The sequence below is a fragment of the Muscardinus avellanarius genome, assembly GCF_963383645.1.
Source record: "Muscardinus avellanarius genome assembly, chromosome: 1".
NCBI classification, from domain to species: domain Eukaryota; kingdom Metazoa; phylum Chordata; class Mammalia; order Rodentia; family Gliridae; genus Muscardinus; species Muscardinus avellanarius.
Window position 1 is genome coordinate 188,819,630 of NC_137786.1, and position 23,354 is coordinate 188,842,983.

Consider the following 23,354-nt stretch of genomic DNA (forward strand, 5'->3'; position numbering starts at 1 on the left):
CTGCCGGGGCATTGGGGCTTGCCCAGGAGAAGCTGCTTGTGGCCAAATACCCTCCCCCAGTGACGTGCCGTCCCCTGCCTCACACTCTGTAAACAAGGCAGGCCTGCAGGGGATGCTGTGCTGCCCTGCCCTTAAGTACTGAGGACGTTGCCATCTCACTTTCTGTGTTGAGCCTGGAATACTGGGAACTCACTGTTGCTCTTCCTGAGGCTAGCTGGACCCTGGAAGCCCTCGAAATAGCAAGCTCCTTGTTCCTCTTCTGTTTTCTCCTCCCTAGTTGCCTGGTGACTGTCACTGGCTCCTGCACTTGGGAGGAAGTTGCCTGTCGGCCCTGGGGTGTGCCCCTCTGCAGGGTCCAGCCTTGGCCTCTGCTCTCCACACTGGACTCATCCTTCCTGGGGCCACTTTTGCTTGCATGGCTTCCGTCCCTACCTTTCCATGGATGACTCTCATGCCCAGGGCTCCAGCCCTGATTTCTCCCCAGCTCCAGTTCTGCCTCTCCAACTGCCTCCCAGACAGAGGCACTGGGAGTCACTAAGGCACCTAAAATTCAGCATACCATGATCCCGTTCTCTGCACTCCATCTGGTAATTTAACCCAGAAACCTTGCCTCTTGCTCTCCCCATGATAGCTAAACAAGTTCTTTCCCTTTATCTTGTAAACTGCATCACCAAACTGCTACTTTGGCCTCCTCATCTGCCTCCTGGATTGCTGCAAATAATTTCCTAACTCTAATCTCACTCCCTCCGCCTCATCCCTCCCTATGTGGCCATGCACAGCATAAGAGCATTTCACTCACCACTGGACCAGAGTCCCCCATAAAATCATAATGGAGGCGAGAAACTTACTGCCCAGTGACATGGCCATCTGAATGTCTAGAGCAACACACTGCTCACCACCTGCTGAGGTACAGTTAGATGCCATTGTGTTACGGTTGCCTAGTTTTCAACACAGTGACATGCTGTACAGGTTTGCAGCCCAGGAACAACAGAATATATGGCATTGCCTAGGCTAGACCCTCTAGGTTTGTATTGACAAAACTGCTTGCTTAATGACATTTCTCAGAATGTGTCCCTGTCCTTAAGTGGCATGTGACCGTAGTTTATTCTCTCTGTGGTGGACTTTTAATTACCAAGTCTCATTCAGCACCTTCTCTGTGAAAGCCCTTTGGTATTCCTTGTGGATACTGTTCAGATTCCTTAGTATGGCATGAAGGACCTCATGATCTGATTGACACCCCTGCACCAATAAATTTCTCATGCCTTCATCATCATCCATGAATCCCTTGAAGTAGATTCCCAAGGTCTGTCCTGCCTCCGTGCTCTTGCAGATGTTGCTGTGCCTGGAATACTTTCCCTTCCTTACCTCTCTGCCACGCTAATTTGTATTCATCTTTTAAGATTTAGCTCAGAGTTGACTTCTTCCAGAAAGCTGCACCCGGCCCTGGATGAGTGAGGGACCCTCATGTTTACCTGCCGAACTTAATACACTTTGCTAGACTGTGAGCTCCTTGAGGGCAGGATGCTGTCTTATCTCTGTAACCCTGGCACAGAACACAGTGGTGGTCAGTAAGCATTTATTGAATGCATGGAGGGAACAAGCTGCTTCATGTCAACACTTTGGCCTCTGACGCTGGAAGGAAGCTTGGGCCTTCCCCGGCTAGAACGCCTTTTCCTGACAAGGCACAACCCTGATACTGAACTTCAAGTGGATCATGGGATGAGCTGGTTTTAATTAGTGCATAACAGCATTGCTTCCTGAGTTCTCTCCTTTCCCACACTCAGATTTCTTTGTTGTAGGTGGCCCAAAGAGGACACATCCCACTGTGCCAGGGATTCCAGGGGGAACCAGAGCTGGAGCAGGAAAAATAGGTCGAATGATTGCTGAGGAAATCATGGAAATCCACAGGCAAGTAACACCTTCTGGTTGTTCCCCTAAACCAGAAGCTTTCCACACAGGACCCCACCCCGGGAATGTTTTACAATGTCTACAGACATTTCTGGTTGTCCTGACTGGGTTGGAGGTTGCTGCTTCACATCCAGGGAATGGAGACCAGGGATGCTGCTTGCATCCTATACTATACAGGGACAGCTCCCTTACCCTTGACCCCCCAACAAAGGAAAACCCAGTGCAAAATATCAATAGTGGTGAGATTTAAAAATATTGCCTTAAAGAAGTAGCTAAACCCAAACAGGTCAGCGCTGAAGGATACCACTGAGGAGGCTTCATTTCTCATACTTTGTATATGACTTAAGGAACTTCCCAAAGAGGATGGATGCACATTAACATTACAGGACTGTAGCAGGGCTATGAACTGCCAGTGATCTGGGCCTTAAACATTCACTTCTTCAAGCTACCTAGGGCTAAGAGTAGAGAGCATGCATATCAATTAGTAGTAGAGACCTCCTTCCATTTGAAAGAGAGCTTAGAAGATGTGTCCTATGCCTGCCTCTCATCTGGCTATACTTAGGAGATTCATCTAACCTCTTGGTCTCTATTGACTTAAACCATAAAAGGGAGCTACTGCCTACTTCCCAAGGATTGAATTAGTATTGAGGGAACTAGGGAAGGCCCCTGGGAACACAGCTTGACATTTAGTAAATGCTCTAAAACTGTGAGTTAAATCTAAATCTTTAAAAGCAGTCAATGATAGGGAAACAGCTATAAGAAGTCCATCTGAATTTGGGAAATTGAGCAAGTTATATACTTGGGAAGTGTAACCTTAATGGAACATAATCACTAGAAAAGGAAAAAACAACTAAGACCAATATTCTCTGCTGCCACAGGATCCTCAGAACTGGAGGCTAGCCTGTCTACCCGGCCCCAGAGGGGCTCTTATCCCTGTCGTAGCCCAGTTCTACTCCAGGTCCACAGGACTAGTGGGTCTGGCAACCTGCCTCTGCCTCAGGAAGGACAGTGCACAATATAATCAGGTTCAAACCAGCAACTGACATGTTCTTTGCTTTGTGGAAAACTAGCATTCTTAACCTCAAGAACCTTATAATCTTTGAGAAGTCTATTCTCTTTATGGTACTGGGAAAAGCAGAGAATGCATGGATTGAAACAAACAAGGGAAGAAGGTTTTGAATGGCCTCAGCCAGGATTTGCAATGAGAGTGATGCTCCCTCTAGAAAACCAGGAGGCCTCTTGATTGGGCATTTGAGCCCTGTGTTCAGGGTCAGGAAGCAGACAACCTAACTGAGCCGCCTGTGTGTAGGAAGGAGCCACAGAGCTTTGGTGGAAAATTATTAGGAATGCTAAGAAGTAATGCCAAGCCGTTTGAACTAGAAGAAAACTGTAAGACCCCATTCATTGTAGAATGCTTGACAAGTGTCCACAGTACTGTCTTAAGCATTGTGGAAGTTGCACTGGAATAGGGTGAGGTAAACTGGGTGTGTTTGCTAATGCAGGAATGAGGCCTAGCCTACAGTGATGATGTTATCAAGAGAGAAATCAATACTCTAAGGACTGAACATTGAAGATGAAATAAGCAGAGGTGAAAAGACAATTCTAAGATGGGGAACCTGGGAAAAATAGTTACTCTAGTCATAAGCAGGGGACATTGGGAGAGACAGTCAACAGTTTTCCCGTAAGCAATTAGTAGCCATCTCTGTATGCTGAGGATACAGGGTGTGCAGTATCTGTGTGTAGAGCAGATGATACATGATAGAGTATCTTGCCTTTGAGGAGCTTCTAATCTATAAGAGAAAACATGTCCAGTCATAAATACAGAGAAGTAGGCAGTATAGGCTGAGAATCATGAGACTTGTGGGCAGTGAGGAGTCCCTAAGTGACCCAAAGGCTGCCCTCATTCATCCACAGAGGAGCTGAGCGCCTAGTGCTAACACAGCTGCCTCTTCACTCCATAAACTCTAGCTCCAGGAGGAAGCCATCCTCTCCTGAGGCCCATTAGCCTGATGGGCTTATGTGTATTTAAAGTTCTAAGTTTTTCCCTCTTTATAAATGACCCAGGTGTACATTCCATCGACCTCCTGCTTTTAGAGGCTCCTGCTATTACTACTGCCACATTTTTAGGTGTGGCTGAGCTACCCTGGTACCTTCTATTTCCTGAGAGTATTCACTAACTAAACTTTCTGGAAGGGAGGATAAATCATTTGCTAAGGATTATAATTCATGGAATCAGAGATGTGGTTAAACTTCAAAGGTCTCCAACTCATCTGGTTTCTGTGAGGAAATAAAAGTGGCTACTTACTTGAAATTCACCGAGCCAAATTCAAACCCGAATCCAAGGGCTTTGTCAGTGAGATGTTTGGCTTCACGGTCAGCATTCCAGATTAAGTGCCTGCAGAATGAATCCAACTCATCACCTCTTTGCAATTTATAAAGTTTTATAGTAATACAGCTTACTCATTTGTTTATGTATTGTCTGTGCCTGCTTTAAAGCTAAAATGGCAGAGGGAAGTAGTATGACAGACCATATGGTCCTCAGAGCCTAAAAGTTTGATACTATCTGGCCTTAAAGAAAGTTTACCAATCCTCAGTCTGGATCTTATCCTTGCCAGGCCTCATGATGCACTCCTGTAATCCCAGTACTTGGCAGGCTGAGACAGGATTTCAGGTTCAAGACCAGCCCCACAGCAACCTAGTGACACTGTTTTAAAAAACAAAAAGTAAAAAGGGCTGGGGTACAGCTCAGAGGTAGAATGCCTCTGAATTCAATCCTTCGTCTTGCCCTTTCCCCTTAACAAAGCATAACCTCCTGTGAAAAGAGAAAAGGCAGTGTGATTAACTCTTCCCTTCTCTGACAGGATAAGAGGGTCATCGCCATCCAGCTGTGGCTCTAGCCCACTGAACATCACAAGTACACCTCCCCCTGATGCCTCCTCTCCAGGAGGCAAGAAGGTAAGGCTGATGATTTAGGCTACAGACTCTTGTGCAAGTTGAGGTATGTTGGGGTGTGAATCCAAAAACTTTATTTGCGTTCACTGAAACTTGGACTTTTTTCCTCCTTGAAGTACATGCATCTGTGAGGCTGGGCAAAACAGACTACGGAGCTAGGGAGGCTTGCTGATATCTCCAAGAGGATTCATTTTATGTGAATAAGGGAATTTAGAAGGAACATTTTAAGTAATGAGGGGCTGTCAGTACACTTCACTGAGGGAGCAATTCGAACATTTCTGTGAGGGAAGGCTCAGGTACCTCACATAGAAAAGTATCTCACTGCCCGCCAATTTTCAAGGGAGAAAATTAGCATTAGTGTCGAGGGTAGGAACTAGAAACGGCAACAGCACCAGCAGCACTTGGGAGGTAGAGCCAGACTTTGCAGCTGCAGTGTATGTGGGGATCTGCCACCTGTGATGGGACAGCATTGGGAGCAAGTAGCTTATCAGTCACCAGCTCTCCTAGAGCGGACTGGGGACCACACCAGAGAGGTCTGGAAATCACTCATCTGTTTTCATCACTGCCGGAAAGTATACAAACATAAATCTATCTACAGTGCCAGACCTCAACGTAGGTTAGGACAGCCCAAGGCCACTATCTTTAGACATGAAGTTTTCTCCTTCCCTCATCTCCCAACACACCACACACACACACAGAGAGAGAGAGAGAGAGAGAGAGAGAGAGAGAGAGAGAGAGAGAGAGAGAGAGAATGGGAATGAATATGAGAATATGAATGAAAATCAGGAATTTATATAGGTCAGACCCTTAGGGCACAAACTATCAAAAGCAAGGCAGAGGTCAACACTGGGCTCTTCAGAGGCTGAGGTTACCAAGAGATGTGATGCTACCTGGTGGGCCAGGAACAGGGTGACTGGTAAAGAAAGGGTAAGGACAGAACTCCTGCTTCTACCAGGGTAGCTTTACTTCTATCTTATATGTGAATCTTCTGAAAAAGTTTCCATTTGAAAAAGGGGTTTGCCCCCCCCCAAAAAAAAATAAGGGGTAAGAACACAGCCAACATAAGATCGACCTGGGTTTAAGCTTGGCTTTGCTGTGTACTAGTTAAGTGACCTTATACAAATTTTAAGTTTTAGTTTTCTTTATAATGGAGCTAATATTGGTTGGAACAGCCAGCATCTTTGTACATTAAGTGCTCTTATAAGAAAACATATGTGAAAGTGCCTGGTCCTCAGGAATGACTCAGAAAAGTATCTTCAACAGATGAAGTCTAGGCATGGTCCCCCCACCTGCTTGCCCGTGATGCTCTAAGCTTTATTCTCCTGTTATACCCGTTATACTTCCATAGCTCCTTAGTGGTGTCTCACTGTATCTGCCTCTCACTACAGCTTTTAGGCACTTGATTTCTTTGTATTACCAAGACTCTACTACTTGGATTTGAAATGTTTTCACTCCAATATGTACTAAAATATTACTCAGAAAACATTCATATACACTTTCTCATCCTATTCTCACAACTTAAAAATGATAAAACCCAGGCTCCTCAACATTTAACAAGTAGGGCCCTAAACTACAGTCCAGATCTGGTGACTTCCAATTCACTTCACATCAATAATTGCCAGAATTTCAAAGCTGTGCTCTGCATTGTAAAGCTCCAAGAATTTTTGAGGCATTTATGAATTTCTTTCCTTTTCTTTGGGTTTAAAAAAAATGGGTCTGAGAGAAGAAACTTTGAATGTATTCCCTCATGAGATGAGTCCTCAGCAGCAAGACTTACAAGAAGAGCAGCTTAAACAAGATGGAGTTCAGAATGACCGCAGCATCAAGTGGTGCTGCGGACCCAGAAGAGCAAAGGCTGCTTCCCGATCTCCTTCAAACCGGCCATTTAGCTTGTAGTTCTGTCACTATTAAGCTCAAAGGGGGGAGGCTACGTGAACCTTCATAGATCCCAGGAGTGTAAGGCAGGCACTGAGACACTAAGGCAAGTTTAGATAAAGTAGCAGCTCTATGAATGTCACCTGTGGTCCTTTGGGGCCCCTCAGTATCATTTTGAGGGATTATAAAGTGAAAGCTATTTTCATAATAATGCTAAAACATTACCCTTTTTATCCCCACTGTGTTGAAATGTACACTGATAATGCAAAAGCAATGCTGAGTGAAACTGCTGGTGCTTTTGCAAAGATCAGAGTAGTGGCACCAGACTATGCTAGAAGTCACTGTGTATTCCACCACCATGTACTTGCAATACAGTAAAAATAATGATAAATCCAGTATGATTTAAGACAGCCCTTAATGAGGCAGTACTCAGAGAAATGGAAAAACTATTAAAGTGCAGGTGCTACATAGTAAATGTAATAATTGCATCAAGAAAAGGCACTTGTACAGTGAAGTTGAGGGAGAGAGTGAAACCAGCTGCTTGTTTCATAGGATACTATTCCTACTTTGGCAAACTATGGCTATGCAGACTTGATCTGTCATTTCAGGGAAAAAAACAACTGATGGTATTTTTTGCCAGTGAAAACAATCTGAGCTTTCAAGCAAAAAATTGAGCCTTTAGAAAACTTGTATTTGCTACTTTATGCACAACAGCTTCCCAACTTCCAAAATGGTGGTGTGTGATGTTATGTAATAAAACATGTCAACATCTGAAAGACCTGCATAACTCAGTGATCCTTCATAGTCAGTACCCTATAAGTGGCCAATTTATAAATGGCCAATACTTCAAAATCTTTACGGGGTAAAAGATTCACCCTAAGTGCCAAGATACAACAAAAGACTAACATAACAGAGGACAAAAAAAAAAGTTGATATGGTTTGATTCCATACTGTACTAACATTTAGGAAATCTTTCATATCAGAGAATACCATGGTTATTTGAAAATGCTATTAAACTACGCCTCTCTTTATTTAACTGTGAGAGGTCGGACTTCCTTCATATACTTCAAATAACATTGTCTACAAACTGAATGGAACATATATGAGATTCCAGTTGAAATCTCAAGCCAGGCATTCGATTTGAAAAATTTAAAACAATGACTTCTCAATAATTTTTTTGTTTTGGAAGTTATTTTTCACTGCTATGAATTATTCATGCTAACATGTAATGGGCCCCTAGAGGTCGGGCCCTCCAAGTAGACGCACTGCCCCACTACGGGGGGAGGGGGGGACTGTAACAACATGTAATGGGTTTGTTATATTTTTAAAATGTTAATTTCAAATATATTAAATATTGACAAATATAACCTACATAAGCAAAAGTTCTTTGGAGTCTTCAGTAATTTAGTCTACAGTGGCACATGCCTGCAATCCCAGCTGCTAGGGAGGCCACAGAAGATCACAAGTTTGAGGCCAGCCTGGTGAAAGCTCAGTGATAAAGCACTTGCCAAGCATGCAGGAGACCCTGGATTTGGGGAACAGGAGTGGCATGGTGTGTAGAACTGTGGATGGAGTTATAATGCCACCTACTGGCAAGGCCTGGAATCCCTGCTTCTTCTGAAACCCAGCAGCAATAAAATTGTCAACTGACTCAGCCAAGGGAAGGGAGTTGGAAAGAGAAGGGATTTTGAGACATAATTAGAATTTTACTATCAAGGAAAAATAATGTTCCTCAGAGCTGGGCGTGGTGGCGCACGCTTGTAATCCCAGGATTTGGGAGGCTGAGACAGGAGGATCATTCTCAGCTACTTAGTGAGGCCCTTTGCAATTCAGTGAGACCCTGTTTAAAAAATAAAGAATAAAAACAAATAGGTCTGGAGGTGTAGCTCAGAGGTAGAGTGGCTCTGGATTCCATCCTCAGTAATAACAATAACAATAATAATAATAATAATAATAATACTCATGTTCCTCGGTAACCTATCTTAACATAAACCAGAGGTTAGTTACTAAAGATGGCACCTGTAGTATACGTGATGACAAGATTTACTTCTAGTGTTTTATTCATTTGTGACTCCTGAGAGTTCTTTGCAGCTTTTTAACAATTCCAATTATTTCTTCTTCAGCAATGTATGTTGCCATGTTTTACTCCCCTGCAGGGGAACTGCCTAGCTAGGCTCACTGATGTTTAGGCCTTGGTCTGTAGATAACATGATCCTAGGCAACTTGTGATTTTATTCAGCCTAAATAACCTGTGGGCTGAATCAAGTGCAGATAAAAGAATGCTTTAGGGAGAGGCATTTTCTTGGTATGACTATTCCTAACAGTCCCTTGTTTAAAACCATCTGATAGGAAACTGAACCCATTTGAGGTCTCCCCTACCTTCCTCTTTCCAACATGCTTCATTTCCTGGGTGACATCATACTTGATACCGACTGAAAACTCCTAATTTAAGAGTGTAAAACTTAATGCTTTCTCCCTTTTGTTTGTAGATTTTAAATGGAGGGACTCCAGACATTTCTTCCAGTGGCCTACTACCAGGGCAGGCTCAGGAGACCCCAGGATATCCATATTCTGATAGTTCTTCTATCCTTGGTAAGTGGCATTACTATTCATTTCCATTGTAATGAGCTTGCAGTACATCTGACATAAAGAAAAATCAAGAACTGATTGTACAGAGCAAGTTGGGTTCTAGATAAATTTGATTAGAATAAAGTAAAGAGTTGAAATTTAAGTATTTCAAAGCTGACTTAAATGGTTGTGTTTTGGTGGAGATCTACATGTCTGGAGCAGCCTAGACATAGGTTTTTGCCTGTGTCAGGCATAATCTTCAGAGGAAACGTTAATGCAGGTTCATAAATGCAGCCTAAAAGAATGGCCAATAAGATTCAAAGGGTATTAAAAGCCATTAAGTGATGGCGGTTTTCTTCCCCCATCCTATACATTTTTTTCTTGATCTCTTTTTCCTATTTGCCATTCTTTCTATAATTCTCTCCACTTAAATAGTAACTAGAATATTAAAATGAGGTCAACCCCCAAAAGTTTAACATGTTAAATTTTAAGCATTTTGTTCTTATTTCTAAAAAGTTGGTCCTTTCTTCTGAAAAACAGAAGTGTGTATGTGTTAATACAGCCCCCCAAACAGCCTCAGCCTACTGTTAATATAATTCTCTTACTTAGAAATTGCTTACAAAATATAAACATGCTTTTTTTATTCCTGAAAATCACTGACCAGTCTTTGTCTCCTCCCACAGGTGAGAACCCCCACATAGGCATAGACATGATAGACAACGACCAAGGATCAAGCAGTCCCAGTAATGATGAAGCAGCAATGGCTGTCATCATGAGCCTCTTGGAGGCAGATGCTGGGCTGGGTGGCCCTGTTGACTTTAGTGACTTGCCATGGCCGCTGTAAACACTATGTGTTGCTTTGGCAACAGCTACAGTATCAAAGTGCATTACTGGTGGAGTTTTACAGTCTGTGAAGCTTACTGGATAGGGAGAGAACAGCTTTTATGTACTGACCTCATAAAAGCCATCTCAGAGCCATTGATACAAGTCAATCTTACTATGTGTAACTTCAGACAAAGTGGAACTAAGCCTGCTCCAGTGTTTCCTCATCATTGATTATTGGGCTAGCTGTGGATAGCTTGCATTAATTGTATATTTTGGATTCTGTTTGTGTTGAATTTTTTAATCATTGTGCACAGAAGCATCATTGGTAGCTTTTATATGCAAATGGTCATTTCAGATGTATGGTGTTTTTACACTACAAAGAAGTCCCCCATGTGGATATTTCTTATACTAATTGTATCATAAAGCCGTTTATTCTTCCTTGTAAGAATCCTTTACTATAAATATGGGTTAAAGTATAATGTATTAGACAGTTAAATATTTTTAATAAATGTTTCCCTTGTTCTATAAATTCTGTTCCCATTGCAAATAATTAGAAAAAACTCTTACATGCTGCCGGGCTGAATCATCAGTTCCAGTAGTGGGCATTTAAGGATGATTTATGCCAGTAACATTTGCAATACCTTTCTGATCTTCATAAGGATTCAGGGACATAATCTCCCCAGGCCACTACCTTAGTTATATTGGGAGAAATAGTTTCCAAATTGTTACCATTTCAATTTATGCAAGAACAAAGGTGTTACTGCTTACACACAAATTTCAAATCCTTTGAATTTATAAACTCAAGATTATGGAAACAAACTGGCTTCTTTACTGTTACATCTCTCTTCCACTACCTACAGGTATATGGCTTCAAACATTAAGTGGCCCAAACCACCAAATATTTCTGATTCCATCTTGAATTAGGTTACAGAATTGGGGGAGGGGAGATTACTGGGGATTGAACCCAGAGGCATTCTACCTCTAAACTATACCTCCAAACCCCCTTTTTGGAAACAGCATCTCCTTAAGTTGCTGGGGGTTCTGTTAAGTTGCTGAGGCTGACCTTGTACCTAAGATTCTCTTGTCTCAGCTTCCCAAGTACTAGGATTACTGGTATGTAGCACTGTGCCTGGCTGCTTACAGAATATTTAGGCTAGCATTGAATGAATAGTTTGCCAAGAAAGGCAGGACAATAGAAAAAGCACTGAACTGGTATCAGGAATTGGCTCTGAAACTTAGGGGTTAGTATATACACCTGGCTAAAGTCTTTCACCTTTCATATCAGGTTGGACTAGAAAATATTCTCTTTTCAAGCTCCTGATGTTGCTTTGGAATTATAGTATATTTAATAATTAGAGAATTTAAGTGCCTCATCACACATATACTGAATTAGAATTCCTTGGGCTACTATGTAATTTCTAGTTGTACTCACACCAATAACAGAAAATCTACTAATTATGAGATTAAAAATCTGATCAAGGTGGTTATAAAGTTGGTCAGAAACATTAAAACAATGAAATTTTATTTTGATGAAAAACTTGAGTTTACAATCATTTAGTAAATGAAGAGCCAAACACTTCATTTTCCTATCTCAGAACTCTTAAGAAAGCATTAGTAAATAAATATCTGTGAACAGATTAAGGATAAGGCAGACCGGATAATAAACCACCTCTGATGTTCACACTCCCTGCATGTGACTCACTCAAAAAGGGTGAACCGGCACTGGAGGTAAGTGAACCAAGAAGACATGAGCATTGATCTCATCCTAATCATTCAAATAAGCCCAGATAAATACTTTTTTGCTCATCATGGGCAGCAAACTATACACGTTTTACTGAAGACATACTTTGATAGAAGCACTTAAGTTATATTGTGCATCACAACTATAAAATGGCTTCAACAGTTCCATTTAACCACCATTTATAAAGTGCAACTATGTAATATTCTGCATTTTATCTGGGGTATGATGAATATCAAGCTAGACTAAAAATACCCCAACTGCCAATTTCCACCACTTTTGAAAAAACCTAGATGTGTGAAAAAGGACTGTCCCCCATACAAAGAACCAATTTCACAAACCTACTGGTAAACAAATACATTTATATAACTGGAACCTCAGGATGCTAGAGTTGTACTCATTTAAAAAACCATTCAGCTACCTTTGGTCTTTAAAAATGCCTACACTGCAATATCCTAAAAATTATGTGCATCTCACAATGAAGAAGAGTGGCCTTGCAGTGCAGAATGAGGAGAGTACAGCGTCACTGTGAAGAGTAGCATGCTATGGTTTCAGGAGCAGCATCACTGCATTGGATTCTGTGCGTCAGGATCGAGGTCATTGTTGCCAGGAGGGGGATGGATGGGGAGGATATCCAGCTCATCCACTTGCGGAGTTGGGTGCATGACTACCAGCTGGTCTTGGGGAATGTCTGCAGCAGCTGCTGCCAGGTTGGTGATGGATTTACTTTTTACACACTGAAAGTCTACATGCCGACTCTTTCCTTCTTCCTTCTCCCAGGACATCCGAATAAAGGGTCTTTGGACATAGTTGTAAATGACTTCTGGGCGGCCCCCAGGCCTTTTCTTTACTTTTTCTTTGTAGGTAGGATAACCTGGAGGAAAGAAAGGTTTTAAAAACTGAGGACACACAATTTCTTACCCAATTTACTCTTTAAGAGCTTTTCTGATACAGATCCTGAGCAAATGGAAATTAAACCCAAGAAGGGAAACCAACCAATATTTCATCTATCTAGTCACCCAGTTCATCAGTCAGAATCTAAAATTCTACTGAAGTAATTTAGAAAACCTTCCACCACTCTTCCAGCTATTCAATAAACCAAGCAACAAAAAGCATTCTTATAGAAGTATGGAGGGGATGGGTCCATAAAATACAATGGCATATCACCTGGCACAGATCCAGGGTTCTAGCTGTGATTCCTTAATATCCCTGAACCATTACTACAGGATATTCTGGCTGCAATTTACTGCTGCATTATCTCCTAATTCTCTGATCTTAAGTCTCACTTTTATTTTGCTCTGGGATATTGTTTGCTTTTGTTTTTGTGGTACTAGAAATGGAACCAAGGGGTATAACCTCTTAGGGTATAACCATTGAGTTATACCCCCAGCCCTATTTTTAAATTTAAAACAGGGACTTAGTAAATTGCTGAGGCTGGTTTCAAAACTGCAATTCTCCTGTCTCAGCCTCCTAAATACTGGGACACAGGCATTCACCACACCTGGCTAGTCTGGGATTTTCATTTCCTTTTTTGTTAAACCACAAGTCTACAGCTAAGTCAGCAAGGCCAAATTTTAATCTCCTATTCATCCTGACCAATTAATGTAAAATTGAATAATTTCCAAAGCAGCTTTCCCTACTTACATATTCTCCTTTTGAATAAGTCACTGAAAAGTAACTAGACAATCTTACGTTTCAGAAAATTTTCAATTACCTACCAATAAGGCAATTTCTCCAAAGATACAATGTCCTTAGAAACTACTGCAAGTCCATTTCCTCTTTTATACTAGAAAAAAAATACTAATCAGGACAAAAGATTAACAAACATTTTCTGTAGTGGGCCCAAGTTTTCTATTGCAGCTTCTCAACTCTGCCACTGTAAGGTAAAATCAGCCACAGAGAATATATAAATGATTCCAATAAAACGGTTAAAAATAGGCTATTACCTGGATTTGGTCCATGGATCAAAATCAGACCATAGGTAATAGAAAATAATAGGACTCACATAATACAGGCTCAATTAATGATTACTGCACAAGGGAACAGATGTAGGTATCTTGGTGGCCAGTGTCTTTAGCTACATGTAGAATGTATGTGTATGTCATGGGAGTGAGGGAGGCCTAGGGGGAGAAATGGGAATTTGTAAGCAAGGCTAAGGACCTTCTAAAGACTTTAAAATGTTTTCTTCATTTCATACTTTATCACTATGTGAAGAAATCAAAAAGGTCTCCATCTCTATTCCTTTGTCCTCAATTCTAAGGACTTTTAGAAATTCCTTAAAATTCCTATCATATTACATTCCAGTCTGTCCTCCACTCAGAATCACTCTACACAAATTTAATTACATTGTATTCTTGCTTAGAAATTCCCAATGATTTCCTAATGCTTCAAGGGAAAGGTCCATACTCCTCAGCATAGTATACAAGGCTTTGGTTTCAACCTACTTAATCTCATTTACCATCGGTCATAGAGCTCTCAAACTATCCACATTAAACTTTGCACTTTTTCCTAAATATGCCCTGGTGCATTTACACTTAATTTTCTGCTGGTTCCCTCTTGGCCTACTCACCCCAGCAACTCCAACCTATTTTCTCTCCTGGCAAAAACATTAAGACTCCCCACAGATTTAGTCATTTGTTTCTTATGCTCCGCATCACTGCCATCATAACAATACTTACAGCACTAAATTGTAATTACCTTTTTTTTTTTTTACATCTGAGTCTCTCACCTAAACATTGACTTCCTACATGGCAAAGCTAGCATCTTTGTATCCCCAGTGTTTAGCACGGTGCCTGATATGTCACAGGCACTAAAAAATACTGGAGCAAAAAGTGAATTAACTATCAGGATGTAAGAGTTACAAGTGATAACCTCTTCCTGGGTACCCATCAGAGTGAGGAGGGCATTTTTTCCTTTAAAAGTAGTCTGTCCCTGACTTCCAGATTTACCAGCCTGAAAAAGTAATGGTTTAGCAGCTCTTACATAGAAACATTGCAATGCCAGGGAGCTGCCTTAAATAAGGTGTTTACCATCTACTGAGGGTGATGAAATTTGTCCTTAAAGTCAAAGAATAGCAAGTCCCAAATATCAAGCGTATGCACATAGGAGAGAGTGCTAAAGCAATGGTGGAAGAGTGAAATTTCCAGAAAAGGACATTCTAATGGCTTTCCTTGTGCTGGATATTAAAAGATGAGCAAGACAGATCAAACATACACGATATGCTTAGCAGACCCTGAGACATGAGTGATTAAAGCAGAAGGTGTGTACTAGAGGACAGTGTGGGGGTAACAGAGGAACACTTGGATTAAATGGGGAAACAAATTATGAGCTGCTTTTTTTTAGGGTCTCACTATGCTTATGCTAGGCAAAGCACTGTTCCACATCCTCAGCTCTAAACCTTTAGTTTGTTAAATCTTATAGAGAACAAAATTTCCTGCATAGCTCCAGAAAGACAGAATTGGGAAACCAAGGCTTTTGTATTTATCTGAGTTTTCAGCAATAAGAACTAATTTTTACTGTTATCTTGCAGTTCCTGTTCAAGATGTAAGAAGTAGTAATTCATAATCTACTCAACCTTGAACTTCCTGTATTCTAAATCACTGTCCTTTAACAATATTACTTCAAGGTTTTGCTTGTTTTCCCTTTAAACTTCAAGTTCTATTCCAGTCATAATTAAGTGCTATGACAGAAGAGGGCTGTCCATTGAGCACTGCAAGGTTCCTAATGATGGAAGTAAGGCCGTGTCAATATAGTCTGCTGGCCAGAGAAGCAAACCTATGCAGTCCTAAAGCCTTTAGAATTAAACCTGGTGAGCTGGGCGTGGTGGCGCACGCTTGTAATCCCAGCATTTGGGAGGCTGAGACCTGAGGATCGCAGTTCGCGGACAGCCTCAGCTACTTAGTGAGGCTCTCTGCAACTCGGTGAGGCCCTGTTTCAAAATAAAGAATTAAAAATTGGGCAGGGTACGTAGCTTTGAGGTCAAATGCCTCTGGGTTCCATCCCCCAGACCCACAAAAAAAAAAAAAGAAAAAAAAAAGAATTAAACCTAGTGAGACTGACAATGTTCCATTACGGGATAGGTGAAGAATATTAAAAAAAAAAAAAAATCTAAAATGTGTCTTACAGTGAAACTGTAGTGTAGAAAATGATTTAGGAAGTAGTTATTTATGATTTGCCAGCCTCCACTCCTAATACTTTTTAAACAATACCCACCAATCCCAAAATCCTGCTTATAATTAGTACACTGGCCTTAAACAGGCCTGACTAGAGCAGTATTTGAATTCAACAATATCTGAATATATGAGTATAAAGAGTCTTTAAAAAAATATCCTTCTAGCCTTATCCATCATCCCTACTTATATACCCAAGGTCTCTCCTATCTTTCCATGTCTCTTTTTTTTTTTTGAGTGTGTGTGGGTTTTGGGGTGGAACCCAGGGGCATTTGACCTCCGAGCTAGACCCCCTGCCCTATTTTTTTTTTATTCTTTATTTTGAAACCAGGCCCGTCCCTCCCTCCGCCCCCCCCTTCTCTCTCTCTTTTTTTTTTTTTTTTGCAGGTCTGGGGATGGAACCCAGGGGCATTCAACCTCCGAGCTACAGCCCCTGCCCTATTTTTTTATTCTTTTATTTTGAAACAGGGTCTCACTGAGTTGCAAAGGGCTTCACTAAGTAGCTGAGGCTGTTTTCGAACCACAATCTTCCAGTCTCAGCCTCCTGAATGCTGGGATTACAAGAGTGCGCCACCACACCCAGCTCTCCCATGTCTCTTATATACCAACCCAATTTACCTTCCACGAACACCAACACATTAATTTAATATATTTATACTTAATATAAGTATATGCTTATATATTTATGATATTCTATGGGGTTTAAACTAGGGGCATATATTATATATGTACATATAATACATATGCATTATATGTAATATATATCACATATATACACATACAATATTCTATAATCAGACTTTTTTGAGTACAGGACTTGAAATTGGGAAAGCAGACAGGTAAACAAAAGAGGGGAGTAAAAAAATGACTAACTTATAAATCTGAATTTTTTCTTTTGTCCCAGAAGCATCTCAATACTTCTTCTAGCATAGAAGCTTTTGTTTTGTTTTTTAGTCAACTTAATGGCAAAATATAGCTGGTAGTCATTATATTAATTAAGAAGAGAAAGGAATACTTCAGAATCTAGAAGTAGTTATTAAAGAAAGTATAGAGGAGCCTATTTAGTTACTGTTCTGCCAGAATCCAGACCAAGTATACAAGCTTTAAATACATAGGCAAATAATGCTGCATACAGAATTCCCATTTAAACTGGGCATGGTGGCACACAACTGTAATCAGAGTACTTGGGAACCAGAGACAGGGGGATCACAGGTTTGAGGCCAGCCTTGGCAACTTAGCAAGACCCTGTTTCAAAATTAAAATACAGTTGAGAGTGTAGCTCAGAGGTAGAATAGTCCTGGATTCAACCCCCCAATTAAAACACACACACACACACACACACACACACACACACACACACACACAATTTAATACAATATTAAAAAAACCTCAGATTCTGAAACCACAGAGACCTGTATTCAAATTCTAGCTCTGTTATTTATTCTCATTAAAACTATATTACTTAATCTCTTAAACTTCAGTCTTAAAAATAGAGGTAATTATAGGTATGGTACTGTGTGCCTGTAATTCCAATAGTTGGGAGGCATAGACAAGAGGATTATAGATTCAAGGCCAGCCCCAGCAACTTAAAGAGACCCTTACTGACTGGGTTTCAAAATAAAAAGTAAAAGGCCTAGGGCAGGAGGTAGCTTAGATAAAGAATGCTCCTGGGTTCAAACTCCAGTACCAAAACAAAGGAAAAAATGAAACAAAAATGGAGATATGTTTGGATAGCGAAATAGCCTCATTTAATAGGGAAAAGCTGTACTTCACCAAAATATGAGCCAATGAATGTAAAAGGAATGACAGAATAAAAAGATGCAATATCTAATAAAATTACTGATTCAGGCAAGAATTATCAACCAGTCTTTATAATCTTTAGTTAGTGGTTAGTGGAAAGATGAATATTCATATGGTGCCAGAGATCAGCTCAATCTAACAGGAGGATCAGACTGTTACAACTTAGTAAAAATTTACTGTTTTTTGCTTTTTCTTTAAGTTTATATACTGGGGTTTGAACTCAGGGACATTCTACCTCTGAGCTATAACCTCCTTTTAATTTTCAAACAGGGTCACAGTAACTTGCTGAGGCTGACCTCAAACCTGAACTCTTCCTGTCTCAGCCTCTTGAGTACTGGAATTATAATGCCTAGCATGTATGCCTTTAAACCTAACTTACAGATTTACAGGGAGTACAGAAGAGAAAAGAGTAAACAAAAGGACAACATAAGAAAGTGGGTGGGAAGATCCAGAAGCAGGATGCTGGCTCAGATTCTTCAATAGACCCATGCCATAAATAAAGAACTACTCAAACAGAGATCTGGCAGAGAGTCACGGCTAAGACAGGAGGGTTCCAGATTCAAGGAAATCTCAGCAATATAGTGAGACTCAGCAACCTAGCATAGCAAGACCCTGTTTCAAAATAAAAAGGCAAGAAATAAAAAGGGCTGGGTTCTATCTTGAAGGTAGAATGCCCTGGGCATAATACCTGGTGGCATAACATCTGATATCTATCTATCTATCTCTCTCTCTCTCTCTCTCTCTCTCTCTCTCTCTCTCTCTCTCTCTCACACACACACACACACACACACACACACACACACACACACACAGATTTGATACAACAAGCAGTTAGTTATAAGCTGTGGTACTGGACTAGATAAAAAAGATATTTTGGGGGACTAATGGAGAATTATAATACAGACTAATACTAAGAGATTATTCTTCATTATGTTGGGTGAGTTAAATTATTTTTTGAAAAATACTAAAATATCTGGAAGCAGAATATTATGAAATATCATGTATTATTAAAATTGATTAGTGATAAATAGTATTGTCACTAGGCCCTTATGATTATATGAAAATTCACTTCAGAGTCCAGCTGACTGCTTAGCACACTGCTATAATTTCCTTGTAACAAAGAAAGAAGTCCTTGTGTTCAGTAATGACTTACGTATAGCTTTTACATAAATCATTTATTCACTATCTGAGATGTCCCATACGCTAAGCACTAGGCCACATGGTAAGTATGCACTTCATAACTTTACTTCTCTCATGGAGCTCAGAGCCCATGCCTGAACAATGTTATATAGAACACTATTCTAAGAAGCAATTTCACAGAGGTTCCAAAAATATTTCAGAGGATTTGAATGATAAACAGTAGCTGTCAAAAAGCAAAGAGAAAATAAAGTGAGGAAATTATAACTTCTAATAAATCTCATTTTATTATCATGACCATCCTCTAAGATATAGAGTGTATTATACCCACTTCAGAGATATAGAAACTGATGCTCAGAAAGGCTAAGAGACAGTCACCTTAACACACTTGGCCAGTATACTCACCAACCATGACCAACAAGATCCTGGATTTTTTTTTTTTTTTTGGTGGTACTAAATATGGAACCCAGGGGAAAGTAGTTTGGCTCCAGAGCTTTTAGTATTTATACTAGCTTTTATTGTGAAAAAAGGCATTTGTTTATAATAAGGATAATTAAAATAAGAGAAGCATCTGTCAAATCATATAGAAAAATTCATTTAAATCATAAAGTAAAAAGTTATCTAAACATATATATATTTAAATAACATGAAAAGAGCCGGGCGTGGTGGCGCACACTTTGTAATCCCCGTGCTTGGGAGGTGGACACAGGAGGATCACGCAGGTTCGAAGCCAGCCGTGCTGGCTTAAGAGACCCTGTTTCCAAATAAAAAAAATAAAATAGATCTGGGAGTGTAACCCAGAGGTAGAAGGGTTTCCCTGAACCCCAGTACCACCAAAAAATAAATAAAATAAAAATAAATAAATAAATAAGGTGAAGTTTTGTAATTTGTATTTAACTTGAAAATAAGTTATTATCATACCTTAAGATACCAGCAAGCTACTAGTAGTACTACTTCTAAATGAAGTTTGAAAGTGGTTTTTAACTCTTTGGGGCTTCAAAAATCAACAGTAGGCAAAGAGCCCTGTCACTATTGTACGAAAATACACACATGCATGCCCCTACACACATGAATTTTGTCAAATGTGAACTTGTGACCCATGGAGAAAAGACAAGGTCATATCATATCTCTACATCAATAGAGAATGTTATGGAATAAATAATTTCTAGTGTCCGTAGATCTATTCAGAAGAAAGCCGATTTCTGTTATATATACATACATATATACACACAAACATACACACACACATATATAAATTTTATTGAAGACTGGGCCCAAAGGCATTCTATCTCCAAATTACACCCTCAGTCCTTTTTAGTATTTATTTTTAAATAGGAGCTGGCTTCAAACCTGTGACCCTCCTGTCTCATCCTCCCAAGTACTAGGATGATAAACTATGCGCCACTGTGCCTAGCTTTTTTTTCCTTTGGTGGTACTGGGGTTCCTGGAAGCCCTTCTACCTCCGGGCTACACTCCCAGACCTATTTTATGCTTCTTTTTATTTGGAAACAGGGTCTCTTAAGCCAGCTGGCTTCGAACCTGCACGATCCTCCTGTCTCCGCCTCCCTAGCCTGGGGATTACAAGCATGCACCACCACGCCCGGCTCTGCCTAGCTTTGATTCCTGTTATTTATGTATTCTCCATAAGCATTCAGTAATCATTTGTCAGATTTCTTCCTCAAACTGTTCAAACCATATACTAAATAGGATCCAATTTTTCACAAGAAAACTAATAGAAAATGAAAATTTCTTACCTTCTATTCCCAATCTAATCTTCTTAAGACCCCTCTCCTTCAAAACTGATTTTGCCACATCTCTGTTTTCAATGTACTTGAAAAATCTATATAATTTTGTGCTATAAATAACTGAAAACAAAAAGACAATATTTCATATTAAAATCAAAGTACTTAGAGATGAACTTAAATTTATGTGATCATCAAAGAGGCCTGACAGCCCTAAAAACCCAAATAATAGATGCACTAATGCCAAAGGATGACTAGCCAACATGACAGGACAATATTCAGTATAGTTAATGTAGAAGCAAATGTCTATTTAAGTGGAAACAAGGAAAGCTTTGATAACCAATCAGGTGACCCAATCCATAGGAAGAATCTCCATCTGAAAAAATAGATCATATATACACTCACTGAATGGGATCTGCCCAACATTTCAAATGAGAGAACCAAAGAAGGTATCAATTTACACATCATTATTGGGTAGGCAAAGGGTTTTGCTAGCATGCCTACAAGGCCTAGTCTGGAGAGGGAATGACTGCCTTGTCCAAGGGTACAAAACACATACATTTTACATTTCATGGATTGAGCAACTATTAATAACTCCCCAAAAGGCAAAGACCCTCCCCACAAACTCTTTTCCATTCAGGCGAATAGCCCCACTTAACACTGATGTTAAAAATGGCAGATTCGAGCATGTTCTGCCTAGGTTAGTCTGTTTAGAGCAAACTGGCTTTGCACAGGACAGACATTCCACTGACAACATGTTGAGTCTTCCAAATGTGCTGGGAACTTCAGGGAGTTACACTGATGGGCCTTCCTCGCCTTCTCTCTCTCAGGTGGAGTTATCTCCCTTAAAAGGTGAACTGCAGAGGTTTTTTCAAAAAAGAGAAACACACTCACAAACCAAACATGCTGGTTTAAGAGCTTATTAAGGAAAATACGTAAACAAATTTTACTCTGTGATTACTACTACATTCTTAAGATTACTGGTATTTTAAAATTAAGATTTTTGACATGTTAGAAAAGATAAAGTCACATTAAGGAAATCAGGCTGAAAAGGCTATAGCTAGCTCCACAAATGTATCTTATTTAGGATGCAACTTTATGGCACAAAATGAAGATAGACAAATTGTTTTCCATCTTTTTAGGTTTCAAAACTTAAAAAAAAAAGAAAATTAAAAATATTGAATTGGAAAGTTTAATAGTGGGGGGGGGGGAAGGCCAGGTCTATTATAATTCCTTTATCACTGTAATGTTATTTCTGTGTTCTATAGTTAGCTCTACTTTCTTCAAGTTCTTCTTTTTTTCTCTCCCAATACTGGAAATTGAAGCCCAGGGGCATTCTACTTCCAAGCTATACTCCTAGCCCTATTTTTTAATTCTTTATTTTGAATCAAGGTCTCATAAAATTGCAGAGGGTCTCACTAAGTAGCTGAGACTGGCCTCAAACTGCAATCCTCTGGTCTCAGCCTTCCAAGTCCTGGGACTACAAGCATGCATCACCATGTCCAGCTTTATTCCTCTTTCATAAAAGAAAACAGTTTATTACTTTTTTATTTTCTGTAACCTTTTCTTTTTCTTTTTTTTTCTTTTATGTGGTACTGAAGATGGAAGACAGGGGCATTGTATCTCTGAGGTACACCCCCAGCCCTATTTTTTAGTTTCTTATTTTTGAAAGAGTCTCACTGAGTTGCAAAGGGCCTCACTAAGTAGCTAGGGCTGTCCAAGAACCCTGGTCCTCTGGTCTCAGCCTCCCAAATGCTGGGATGACAAGCGTGAGCCACCATGCTCGGCTTGTAACCTTTTATTTTTATTCCACATATTATTATAGAAAACCATTGTCAGGAAAGAACCTAGGACTGAGGAAACAGCAAGAGAAATGACTATTACAACTATCCACAAAAATCCCAACACTCATTCTGATACACCATGCAAAGGAAATATCTGAATCAATTCTAAAAAATGCTACCCTAACTTGTTAAATAATCATCTGAAAATCTTTTTAAGAGAACAACAAGAATACTACTTGAAGTTGGCTGTTTTATTTTTAGAAATGAGTACATGTAATAAAAATCTGATATTAAATGGTTTTGGTACTTTCTAAATTTCTGTACTTGTTAAACTAATTCTTACTGAGCCAAAAGACTAGAGTACAAACAAGAAGGAAGGCTATTTTACTAAGCTTGAAAGAGCCATTTTTTCAACTATTCTCCATCTATGAAACTGCTAAAAATGCTAATATTGGCTGATCAAAAAATAATATGAGATAGATTTTCTAACAAATATATTAAAATATTTCTAACAAAAATATCAAAAATATCTAGCCAGGTATAGTGGCACATGAATGTAATCCCAGTAATGTGAAAGGCTGAGACAGGAAGATTCCAAGTTCAAAGCCAGCCTCAGCAATTTAGCAAGACCCTCACTCAGCAACTCAGTGAGATCCTACTTCAAAAAAAAAAAAAAAATACTGTACACATCTATAATCCCAGTACCTGGGAGGCGGAGAAAGGAGGATTTCCAATTTCAGGCCAGCCTTAGAAATCTAGTACAACGTTGTTTCAAAAAATAAAAAAAGTGAAATATAGGGGCTGGGGGTATAGTAGCTAGGAGGCAGAATGTTCCTAGGTTAAATATCCAGTACAA

The 23,354-nt window shown here is 39.9% G+C and overlaps 2 protein-coding genes across 12 annotated transcripts in view; one reads left to right on the forward strand and one right to left on the reverse strand.

Moving 5' to 3' along the window:
- BMAL1 (basic helix-loop-helix ARNT like 1) overlaps positions 1 to 10,147 on the forward strand; it is a gene marked incomplete at both ends in the record, with an annotated part of 31,526 nt that extends 21,379 nt beyond the window's left edge. For 8 of the 11 annotated variants that reach the window (XM_080707117.1, XM_080707118.1, XM_080707121.1 and 5 more), the window contains 4 exons: positions 1,800 to 1,908; positions 4,770 to 4,863; positions 9,225 to 9,327; positions 9,987 to 10,147. In XM_080707117.1, coding sequence (XP_080563243.1) covers positions 1,800 to 1,908; positions 4,770 to 4,863; positions 9,225 to 9,327; positions 9,987 to 10,147 — 467 coding nt within the window. Of the gene's footprint in view, positions 1 to 1,784; positions 1,909 to 4,769; positions 4,864 to 9,224; positions 9,328 to 9,986 lie in introns of all 11 variants that reach the window. The other 3 variants (XM_080707114.1, XM_080707119.1, XM_080707120.1) reach the window with 1 other exon arrangement.
- Positions 10,148 to 12,429: 2,282 nt separating this feature from the next.
- Positions 12,430 to 23,354, reverse strand: part of BTBD10 (BTB domain containing 10) — a gene marked incomplete at both ends in the record, with an annotated part of 55,015 nt that continues 44,090 nt past the window's right edge. The window contains 2 exons of the mRNA XM_080690233.1: positions 12,430 to 12,740; positions 20,727 to 20,837. Of these exons, the coding sequence (XP_080546359.1) occupies positions 12,430 to 12,740; positions 20,727 to 20,837 (422 nt within the window). The remainder of the gene's footprint in view (positions 12,741 to 20,726; positions 20,838 to 23,354) is intronic.